Here is a 12449-nt window from a genome sequence, read left to right as displayed (position 1 = left end):
GTAATCGTACTGTGTACGGTTTAAGCTAATGCAGCATTCTGAATATCACCTATTATTTAAATTCAGAATTGTTTGTCAGAATGTATCTTTTGTCATAAAATACAATACAATACAAATATTTTTAATAGCACAACATAAATCAGTACAAAAACTTATAATATAAACACTTAGATTCAGTCATAAGTTCATAATTCTTTTTTTCTCCGAATCCAATAATTGCTATTAAAAAATTAGATATTAAAAAAAAACTAATTGAATTCAATTCAATTCAAATTCTTTATTTCGGACAAACAGAGTATCCATAGTGTTAGTAATTAAGCAAAAACAAAACAAAAGATAATACATTTTAAACTTATTCTAGTATTAGTAGTAAACTAATAAAACTAACCTATACTTTTCCACAGGTTTTTAAAAAAAATTGCACTTAGTGGGATTATGACAAACAATCATTCTGACAAATAACATTATGACTTGCGAAAATTATGCGAACTTTGGCGCGCCCTCATACAGTCCCGCATTGTTATCTGCCAAGCGTGCAATACCAATAGTCCTGTCCTGCCCAATAATGTCCTGGACAGTCCTGCCCATTGCCACTTCAATTTGCATATTTTTCCAGCTTCGTCAGTGACTTTAGCTCTTCGGCGAATTTCCGTACTCCGTATTCTATCGCAACAACAATATCACATTTGCAGAACTGGTAGAATTTAGTAGAAACGGTAGAAACTCAGTAGAACAGCAACAAAATGGTAGAATTTGATAGAAATGTTAGTTTTCCATACCTTGCACACGACACACCGGTAGAGCTGCCGCGCGTGGTTGTGCGCATGCCTGGTGAGCGAGTGCTGGTGCGTGAACCGTTTGCCGCACTGCGCGCACGCGTGCGGCGCGGCCGAGTGCGGGGACGCGCCGCACGCCGCGCGGTGCCGCGCCAGCTGCTCGTAGCGCTGGAACGACACGCCGCAGTCCGTGCAGCGCCCTGCCACAACAAATACATCGTGCAAATAAATAAATAAAACATATTGGATTTTTATGGTATTTGGGCCAATCAACTTTTTTACTGACACTAATCTGTCCGCGACATTTTTCAAAACAATTGCAGATTTTTGTAAGTAAACATGTTTTTTTCTGTAATTTTAATACATGGTGCATATGAATATGCCATGCCATCCCACGTAAGTTCAACCTATTAAACCGTGAAATATCTTGTTGGAAGTACGATTTTTTGGTCACGCCAGGGACAATTTTGGTAACGCAGGAGACGCCCAAAGTGTCGGTAAAATAGTTGATTGGCCCATTTACACGATTTTCCACCAATAATAAGTCAAAAACAAAATATCTTTATTAAATTTAGGCTATAAACAAGCACTTATGAATGTCAAAAAAAAAATCTACCACCAGTTCGGAAAAATCTGTGTTGAGAAGAATCCGGCAAGAAACTCAACGAGGTATATTTTTTTTAAACAGATTTACAATATTATTCAATGATATCTATACATCACAAGTATAACACAACTATATTTTAAACACAATAGGTTCGCTATTTGGAGTAAGGGATCGATCGCCAATGCGGATCGGAATTATTTCCAAATATCCCTGTCCATTATATAATCACTAACTTTATAATACGCCTTAGATATTAATGTCTTCTTGACAATAGATCTGAATTTTGTATCCATTTCATTAGTAATATTTTTTGGAATTACGTGTGCAATTTCCCAGAAACGACTTTTTGGTTTTAGCCAGTCTGTAAGATGGAACTTTAAGCTTCCCTGTGTTTCTAGTAGCATTTGGCTTAACGACGTTAGTCGGAAAATCACATATGTTCTTCCTAAAATACATGATTATTTTAAAACCATAAAATGTGTTCTGTACTAACCAATAAAAAACTATTTATTTACCTCGCCTCTCACAGCACATCTCTGGTGGAAACAGCTGAGCGGAGCGAGGATAGGAAAATGAAACGTTTCATAATTCGTTTATTGCTTCAAATAATGTTACAAAAGGTCAAGGTTTCTATTGGTGCATCAAAAACACACATTCCTCGCACATCTCTGGTTGAAACGCAACCCTGTTAGGTTGCCCCTCCTTTCGCGTCGGGGGTTAAAAACGATGGTTACCTGCACGATCATCGGCGGAATGAGTAGTGGCGTGTTGTGCTAGCTCGGCGTCATCCTCAAAGCACTTTTTACAAACTTCACAGCGAACAGTCATTGCCCCGCGATGAGCAGATGCCCTAGAAAAAAAAAGTTGTTCCAATAAAAAAAACAAGTTTTTGGTAAAAAAAACATTTTTAATACAAACTTTTTTTGCTGACTGTACTTGTGATATTCGCATATCAAATTTCAAGTCGATGCCTTTAACCGTTGAGGAGTTTCGTCCTGTGGAGACGTTCCTGGCTGGACTACCAGGGTGTCACTACTAGATTATTGTATTGTCACGCAATTGACATAAGTATACCAAATTTGAATTCAATTCAACCACTGGAAGTTGGTCAAATTTAACTTGCAATATTTGATTACAGACAGACAGCGGGACAGGTGAAACTAAATAAAAGCTTGTAAAAAAAACTTCAATTTGAGAATGTTCCGTCGTTCTTTAAACTATTGCTCAAGTGTGACAAAATTTTCTAACAAATCAACAGTTTTCTTGAACGTGGCAATCAAATCTTGAACGCGACAAAGTATCCCCACTCGTTTGCATAACAAGCAAAGATGCCATTAAAGACCTTCTTAGACTTAGAAGTTCGGTGGGCCGCAGGTTGAATATAGCTGATTTAGATGATGCCTATGGAAAGCCTCCTTGCGTCGACGTGGCAAAAATTTCTAGAACGTGGCAGAATTTTCTAGAACGTGGTAAACTTCCCTCTCTTGTGGTCCCACAGCTTTTATGAACAGCATAGGATGTGCCGCAGTTTGAGTATAGCTACTAGATCATACGTATAGATAGACGATGCGCATTGAAAGCCCTTGACAAGTGGCAAAAAGGAACGTTTCAAACTTTCGTGATTTTCACTCATAGTCAAAATACCACAAACGGGGCTTATCAAGCTAACACATACACGAGTAATATTTTCCTCGCGCTGCTAGGCAGACTTGACACCCCAGCACCCCACACTTTAGTTTACTCGTGACTACGGCCACTGCAATGTGGCCGAAACGTCGAGGTAAACATTACTCGTGTGTGTTAGCGTGATAAGTCCCGTTTATGGTATTTTGACTACGTGGCAAAATGTTCTAAAACGTGGCAAAGTTCCCTCACTTGTGGTCCCACAGCTTTTATGAACAGCACAGGATGTGCCGCAGTTTGAGTATAGCTGACTAAATCATACGTATAGATAGATAGATGATGCGTATTGAAAGCCCTTGACACGTGGCAAAATGTTCTAAAACGACGCAAAGTTCCCTTACTTGTGGTCCCACAGCTTTTATAAACAGCTCATAGAATAGGCCGCAGGTTGAGTACCTATAGCTGATCTAGATGATGCTTATGAAAAGTCTTCTTGGCACGTGGCAAAAATTTCTAGAACGTGGCAGAATTTTCTAGAACGTGGCAATCCCTTACTTGTGGTCCCATAACTTCTCGCGGCGGTTGAACGTCTCGTTGCAACAGTCGCACTCGTATCTGTCGGACGATCGCGTGCGCTGCCGCGAGCCGCCGCCGCCGCCGCGGTTCTGGTGCACGCGTCTGTGTATCCTTTAACAACACGTTAACAGATTTTAATTTTAAACAAAATAATTTCGGGATTTAATAACAATAAACTTTTATTTAACATACGTCAACAAATACACAATTTATATTGCCCTAATATTATAAATGCAAAAGTTTGTAAGTCAGTCTGTTTGTTTGTTACCTGATCACGTCTAAATCGCTGAACCAATTTAGATCAAAATCGACATACAGATAGTCCTGGGGCAGGACTAGGGATAGTTTTATCCCGGAAAATTGCATAGTTCCCGCGGGATAGCGAAAAACGAATTTTAGGCGGACATAGAAGCGAGCAACAGCTAGTTTGACCATAAACACCGAGCTGGCTGCTAAAGATAACGGAATTTAAATAGATTTCGACTTACTTGAGCGTCACCCTCGTCGAGTACTGATTTTGACTTACTAAAGTGTCACCCTGGTAGAGTACTGATTTTGACTAACTTAAGCGTCACCCTCGTCGAGTACTGATTTAGACTTACTTAAGCGTCACCATCGTCGAGTACTGATTTTAACTTACTTAAGTGTCACCCTCGTCGAGTACTGATTTAGACTTACTTAAGCGTCACCCTCGTAGAGTACTGATTTTGGCTTACTTGAGCGTCACCCTCGTCGAGTACTGATTTAGGCTTAATTAAGCGTCACCCTCGTCGAGTACTGATTTAGGCTTACTTAAGCGTCACCCTCGTAGAGTACTGATTTTAACTTACTTAAGTGTCACCCTCGTCGAGTACTGATTTAGACTTTGTTACTTAAGCGTCACCCTCGTCGAGTACTGATTTAGACTTTGTTACTTAAGCGTCACCCTCGTCGAGTATTGATTTCGACTTACTTGAGCGTCACCCTCGTCGAGTACTGATTTTGACTTACTTGAGCGTCACCCTTGTCGAGTACCACTTCTTGCATATGTGGCACTGGAAACTCTTGTCGGGACTTTCATTGTCGGACTCGCTGAGGTCGTCGCGGGGCGCCGGCGCGGGCAGCGGCGCGGCCTCCGGGTCCGACTCCGAGCCGGACGACGGCGCGCCGCTGTATGACCACGCGCCGAACGATCTGTTCGGAAAATAACAAATGTACAAAAATCGAAGTTCGTATCGTACCGTCCCTCTCACTCGCGCATTATAATATAAGCATCAGCGGGACGGCAAGATACGAAGTTCGAATTTTTCGGTTTGTATAGGGGTTGATCTATTGAATAATGTTTTATCATCGTATTTTGTCGTAAAAGTTCGTATTTATCTTAATTTCTCAACTAGCTTACTGAAGTTTACTGAAGCTGATTGAGAAAGCATTATAAACACGACCTTTTCCGATAAAACACGACGAAAAATCATTATGTACTACATCTGTACACTGCATTTTAATTAGGATTTCTGTAGCAGACCGATGAGGGCTAAAAGACAGACAAAATATCGCTAGATGGCGTTAGTATCGTGAGGTTTTTTGAGGTTACGGTCATTATTAGCCAATGAGGGCTATCGCGTATGAATTCACCGATAGAGGCGATAGTGTAGCGTGAGGTCTCCGAAATGTCAAATCTCATAGTTTTTGGGTGAGCCACGCGGGTTTATTTATAATTAGAATAGTTTTGTGAATATTTTGCATTACCTGAAATTAATTATGGCAATTATGCGTTACGGGGCAATTAATGTCTGTGTTTCGAGACAGTTTTGTCTTTCGGAAATTTTTGTCCTCCCTTTTTTACGAACAAAACGGGACTACGCAACACTGTGGTTGCTCGATATTTTTATGGCACGGTTTTCAGGTGTATTAAATAAGTTTTTAATATAAACTTTGTTTTCACAGAAATAAAAGACTTCGAAAGCCACACCTAAAAACCTCACGCAACAGTGGCGCCATCTAGCAAGACAAAAACGACAGCCCTCATTGCAAGCAAGACCGTAACGTCAAAAACCTCACGATACCAACGCCATCTAGCGATATTTCGTCTGTCTTTTAGCCCTCATTGGCGCTAGTATTGCAAATGCGACACATAATAATAATCAACTTTGACAATTGTGATTGGTTAAACAAGTAAATGAACCAATAACAAGCAAGACTGTAACATCCAACGGGCCTCACGCCATCAAGTTAGATTTCGCCAGTCAAGAAACCCTCATTTGACGGAAATTAGTCACTTTGCATTATTCGAATGAATATTTCCTCATTTGAGTATCGAGGGCGAAAATGATAGATATCAGAACAATATAATCTGACAATTCGTATCGTGTACACGAATTGATATCTTAATTAATAGACATAATATTAGCACCGGAATTCTAGTCCAAACTACATATACCAATTATACTGTTAGCATGCAAGCACCAATTTTACGTATACTCTGAAGCAACTACGAAATATATAACTATCAACATACATACTGAACGATAAATGAATGCACCAACCTGTCATCGTCCTTAGGTTGGTGTGTGTCAGTCTCTCTGTCAGGCACAAAAGATCGTATGAGTTCAGTTGCCTTATTGTCGAACGCAATCGCAATCGTTTTCACTTTTTCCGTCACACGCCATAGAATGAGCGTAGAAAGAAAAGGCGAATGCGACAAGCGCCCGGGCGTTAGACAATGCCACAGATTATTCGTTCAAAAAGTTCACTGGCACTAGCAAACTGTCCCTTTTAAACGTGTAATATTTAAATGAAATATTAAAATGGATAATTTTCGCATTTCTTTTTTTCGTGCGATAAATATCTTGTGTATTTATGTGTTTAAAAAAACTATTTTGAAACGTGGCAAGTTTTCTAGGACGTGGCGTAATTTTCTCAGGCGTGGCAAAATTATCCGACAAGGCAAAAATAAAATCAAAAAATGTTCACAATGGTTTCGGAATTTGGCAATTCCATTAAATTGCCTTAAATAAATTTAAGCCCATTGGCAAAATGGAGACGGGAGGAATTAGATATAATACCACTACATTAACCGACTCACCTATCATCATCGTTCGGCTGTGTGACCGTTTGCTTGTCCTGCTCGCCCTCGCTATCCGAACTGTCCGAAGAGCTGGAGGAGCTGGACGAAGAGCTGGAACTGCTGGACGAGCTGCCTGCAACGTGGAAAGAATACATCACATCATCATCCCAGCCTACATACGTGCCATTGGGCCGTAGTTCCCACGCGGGCCCAGTGCAGATTGGGAAGTTCACACATATGATTGATTGCTTCACAGGTTTGTGCATTTCCTCACGTTTTCCTTCACCGTAAAGCTGGTGGTAAATTTCAAATGTAATGTCGCACATGAAATTCGAGATTCTCTGAGTTTTTCGAATTTCTAGTGCGAGAGCTGCTGTTCAGCCGTGGCCAACAACCACTAGGTTTGACCTAATGCTTCTCAAGCAGAGGATCGTAGCTTCGAACCCCGGCTCGCACCTCTGAGTTAAGCTCGACATGATTCGGACTAATCGTAGCCCTTCCTCTCTGAGCACTTCTCGGACCACCTCTCGGACACCCGCAACACGAGGGGTATCACAGGTTCGTAGCCGGCCCTTTGAGAGATTGATAAGATCCCTAGTTGTACAGTCAACGTCATAAATAAGTTATCACTTTTGTACCTTGTCGCTTTCAGTCGTTACACAATTTCGTATGGCTTTTCATTTTCATGACGTTAAAATGACAAGGTACAAAAGTGATCACTTATTTATGACGTTGACTGAACCGTACCGAGCATGTGGTCCCAGGAAGCTGGTTCCATGGTTAACCCATATACATATGCCCAGTGAGTCGTTTTTGAACCGTGCAAAAAACCCGCGAATTTGTAAACGAAAACGCGTATCTGTCACGTCTAGCGAATGAAAGATATTGGAGACTAAAAATAGTTCTGGGCATATATGGGTTAAGTCGTGACAAAAAGCTCCAGAAGGTGGTGAGAATGATGGAGGATAGATAACATGGATGCAGTCTGCATCCAACCGAAGCAACTGGAGGTCTATGGAAGAGGCCTATGTAAAGCAGAGAACTTCCTAAGGCTGATATGATGCTGATGAGATGAGTTTTTATTGCAAAAACTTACCAGACCCAGAACTACTGCTGTCGGAGTCAGAGCCCGAACTATCTTCTAATTTTTCGACTCTAGAGTCCAATTCTTTCACTGAAGCGCGACCTAAAAAAAAAGATTCACGTATATGTTTGGACAACCAAATTTTGGTAGTGGTTTTCATTACTTTTTTTGATTATCAAGCCTAAATGGGTTATTTCACCCCGAAAAGGGTTATATACCTGTAAGGGTTCACCCCTGATAGGGTACACTCCTGAAAGGGTTCATCCGAAAGGCCCGCGAGATAAAATTTTATATGGAAAATCAAAACTGTTAAACAGATGTAAACTTTTGAGCTTTAGTATTAATTGTTTTTCCTAATAACCTAAAATAACCAACGCAGAGAAGTTGAAAACCCCCCGACACTGCCATTTCAAAGTTTAATATTTCAAAAACGGCAGTATCGATTTTCAATAAATATAACCAAGAACCGTCGCAATCAAAATCGCTTTCACGTAAAAAACCAGCATCGAACTCTGTAATTTCTTTCGAAAGCTACGATGCTACACAGATATTGGCGTAAAACTTATAACTCCAATCTTTTGCTTTGGAAGATTAAAAATCAATCGCTTAAAGAGGTGAAAAGTACATGTAGGCGGCAGATTTTTCGCGCAGACGAAAATAGTGGGCGAAAATTAGTTAATTTTTAATTGAATTTCTAATGAGGGCTATCGTTTTTTGTCTCACTAGATGGCGCACTGTTGCGTGAGGTTTTTAAGTATGGCTTTCAAAGTCTGTTATTACGGGCGTGAAAACAAAGTTTAGATTCAAATCATATTTAATACACCTTAAAACCGTACCATAAAAATATCGAGCATGCCAGTGTTGCAGTCCCCGTTTTGTTCGGAAAAAAGGGAGGACAAAGGTTTCCGAAAGACAAAACTGTCTCAAAACACAGACATTCATTGCCCCGGAACGCATATTTGCCATAATTAATTTCAGATATTGCAAAATATTTACAAAATTATTTTAATTATAAATAAACCCGCGTAGCTCACCCAAAAACTATGAGATTTGACATTTCGGAGACCTTTCGCTACACTAGCGCCTCTAGCGGCGAATTTATACTAACTATAGCCCTCATTGCATAAATTAAACAAATTTATTTTTCTATGGTTTTAACCATAATTTGGAAAATGTATGCAGTTTTAGTTTAATATCGTCACTACTTTTAAAAAATCTCGTACTTACCCCAAAAAAAAATACTGAGTGTCAATTTCGTTGACGTATTGATTTTAACCCCCGACGCAAAAAGAGGGGTGTTATAAGTTTGACCGCTGTGTGTCTGTATGTCTGTGTGTCTGTCTGTGGCACCGTAGCTCTTAAACGGGTAGACCGATTTGAATGCGGTTTCTTTTATTTGATAGCAGGTTATCTAGCGATGGTTCTTAGACATGTTTTATCAAAAAATACAAACATTGGAACATAGAACCTCCTCCTTTTTTGAAGTCGGTTAAAAATCGGTTCAGGCGTTTTTGAGATATTGAACTTTGAAGTGACAAAGTCGGGGTTTTCCAACTTTTCGTTGGTAAGGTTATTTACATACGAGATTTTTACAAAGTAGTGACGTATTAAAACTTTATATTATTGTTTTTTTTTATTTATACTGTAATTAAATAAATATTGGACAAGCAGTTAACTAAATGGTCAGTAGAATGTATTTGTCACCTTCGGAACTCCTCACGGAGAGTACTTCGTCCTCGTCTCTGTTTTGTCTCTCGTCTGGTTTCTTGAAATTTGCGGCCAACAAGTGCGCTTCGTATAGATCGTCCTGTGAACAATATAAAAAAAAACAGATAGGGTAAATCGTCAATTACTGGCCACCTTACACTAAAAAATAATTCTAATCACCTACAAACAGAGGTCATTTACAGTATAAAGTGTAAATTACTGGCCATCTTTCAATAACCGGCCAGCTTATACTAAAAATGAATTCTTTTATAGGTGACCAGAACTCATTTTAGTATAAGGTGGCGAGTAATTGACATCTTATACTAAAAATTAACTCTATTAATAGGTGACTACAATTAAATTTTAAGGTAAGGTGGCCATTTATTAAACTGTGGCCAGTAACTGTCGATTTACCCTATAGATTAAAAAAACTATATATAGTGAATAATAGTTTTCCGTCGTATTTAAATAGAGTCGTAAAGCCTAGTATTTAAATAAAAGTATTTAAAACCAATTGAATTACTCCCAAATAAGCAAAGCTAGGTATGGGTACTAGGTAACGGATAAACATACTTAAATATATAGATATATACTTGAACACATATTAAATATCCCACACCGAAGACTCGAATAGCTAATAAAATAAGAACTCAAATAATAGAATAAGTGTAAATATGTTTAAAAACTATTTTTAAACGTGGCAAGTTTTGCTCAGACGTGGCCAAATTTTCTCGGACGTGGCAAAAAAAATACGATCACGGAATTTGGCGATTGTATTAAATTGCTAAAAGTTTTTTTTATTCAACTGGATGGCAAACGAGCAAGTGGGTCGCCTGATGGTAAGAGATCACCACCGCCCATAAACATCTGCAACACCAGGGGTGCTAGTGCTTAAAAGTAGAGTCCAGAAAGTATTTATTAACAATAAGGGACATTCCACACGTTTTTTTTACGCTCGCTTGTATCTATACAAACGCAAGTCGAACGCTCAGCAAACGCAAGGAAGCCGGCACGTTTTAACCTTACACACGATTTTTTCGAACGCTAGCGTTTATATAGCACCTGTGCCCGCCGCCCGTCCCCACCCGTCGCTCCCCCTCGCTGAGGCGCGGTGCGTTATATCATATCTGCTTCATTTGCGACAAAAACGTGTAAAACCTGCCAAAAACGCGATCAAAACGCGCAGAGGTTGCGCGCATCAAAAACGCGCGTCGTCAGCGCGTAAAAAAACGTCGCGTGGAAGGTCCCTAAAGTTACGTTAGTTTTCATTTAAAATAACATACTTTGTCAATGTTGGCGTATTTCTCATGAATGTGCCTCAGGGCGCGGAGGTTTTCGTCCAGACTTAGAGAATCAGAAGCCTGGCTCGGAGACCCTGCAACAAAACGTTGTAATGAAATGATATAGTTTATTATGCTTCATATGCCACTAATCCCACTAAGGGGTCATCCATAAAGTACGTCACATATTTAGGGTAACTGCAATTTTGATGGCAATTCGTGGGGGGAGGGTCTAAAAATGGTCAAAATAGGTGTGACGTACTTTATGGATGTCCTCTAATATACGATTGTGAAAATAAGCTGAAGTAAAAAAGCATATTGGGAAAAAAAGCGTTTAGGAAAATACGTAGCAATAAATACGTCTGCTGTAAATCAAGAATAGGACAATGTGCTACTGGTAATTTAGCTACTAGGAAAAGACGATGGGGAAATGTCCTAAACCACTCCATCCCCATCCCAGCCTATATACGTCCCACTGCTGGGCACAGGCCTCCTCTCAGAACAAGAGGGTTTGGGCTATAGTTCCCAGTAAATTTCAAATGTAATTCCGCACATGAATTTGGAAAAACTCAGAGGTGCGAGCCGGGGTTTGAACCCACGACCCTCTGTTTGAGAGGCGATAGGTCAAACCACTAGGCCACCACGGCCTAAACCACTATGTCGGCTTAATGGCGCGTTTGTATACACTGTCAACATGTTGAATTGAAACAGAGATCAACTTACCTAGATCTGGTTCGTCATCGCTGTCCAGCGTTATAGGTTCAGAATTATCTGGCATCAAGTTACTTCGGACGCGAATTTCTGAAACAAAAAAAATCCTTAAGCGTCAGCGTTTAAACAAAATGTATGTATCGAACGCATTGTGTTAGACTCCTCTAAGATTGCCGTATTTTCTGTGTTTAATAGACATCTCAGGTGGTAGGACCTTGTGCAAGGTCCGCCCGGATTGCTACCACCATCTTGCTCGCTAATCCTGCCGTGAAGCAGCAGCGCTTGCACTGTTGTGTTTCGGCGTGGAGAGTAAGACAGCCGGTGAAATTACTGGCACGTGAGGTATCCCATCTTAGGCCTCTAGGTTGGCAACGCATCTACAATACCCCTGGTGTTGCAGATGTTTATGGGCGGTGGTGATCTCTTACCATCAGGAGACCCACTTGCTCGTTTGCCATCCAGTCGAATAAAAAAAAAACTTTTAGTGGATTTCAACTCCATAAAATCACACCTTTAATAAGTAACTCAGGAGAAGTTACCATGACAAAAAGCTACACTATAAAGTTCATCGACCCATATACCGCTTTAATACCGGTATTAACACGGTTGTATACCGGTACGTACATGTATTGTGTCAAGCAATATAATAATATAATAAATAAATATCACGGGACAATTCACACCAATTGACCTAGTCCCAAAGTAAGCTTAGCAAAGCTTGTGTTATGGGTACTAAGCAACGGATAAATATAATTATATAGATAGATACATACTTAAATACATATTAAACACACAAGACCCGAGAACAAACATTCGTATTTTTCATACAAATATCTACCCCGACACGGGAATCGAACCCGGGACCTCAAGCTTCGTAGTCAGGTTCTCTAACCACTAGGCCATCTGGTCGCCAAATATGTGCCACCACTGCTCTATACTTGGTTTGTTGGATAGGTCTTTAACTAAATGTAAACAAACTTCAGCTGCCAGATTTGGTATATTCAAGGATTTTAAAATATAACACAAACTAGACTAGTGT

The 12449-nt window shown here is 39.9% G+C and overlaps 1 protein-coding gene across 1 annotated transcript in view; it reads right to left on the bottom strand.

Annotated features, from left to right (window-relative positions):
* LOC141444905 (uncharacterized) overlaps nt 1–12449 on the bottom strand; it is a gene marked incomplete in the record, with an annotated part of 32573 nt that overhangs the window by 527 nt on the left and 19597 nt on the right. The window contains 9 exon segments of the mRNA XM_074110663.1: nt 780–976; nt 2118–2233; nt 3562–3693; nt 4573–4755; nt 6647–6761; nt 7725–7814; nt 9417–9519; nt 10703–10794; nt 11423–11500. Of these exon segments, the coding sequence (XP_073966764.1) occupies nt 780–976; nt 2118–2233; nt 3562–3693; nt 4573–4755; nt 6647–6761; nt 7725–7814; nt 9417–9519; nt 10703–10794; nt 11423–11500 (1106 nt within the window).

Source organism: Choristoneura fumiferana, chromosome 30 (genome assembly GCF_025370935.1).
Source record: "Choristoneura fumiferana chromosome 30, NRCan_CFum_1, whole genome shotgun sequence".
Taxonomy (NCBI): Eukaryota; Metazoa; Arthropoda; class Insecta; order Lepidoptera; family Tortricidae; genus Choristoneura; species Choristoneura fumiferana.
This window is presented reverse-complemented; position numbering and strand designations above follow the sequence as displayed.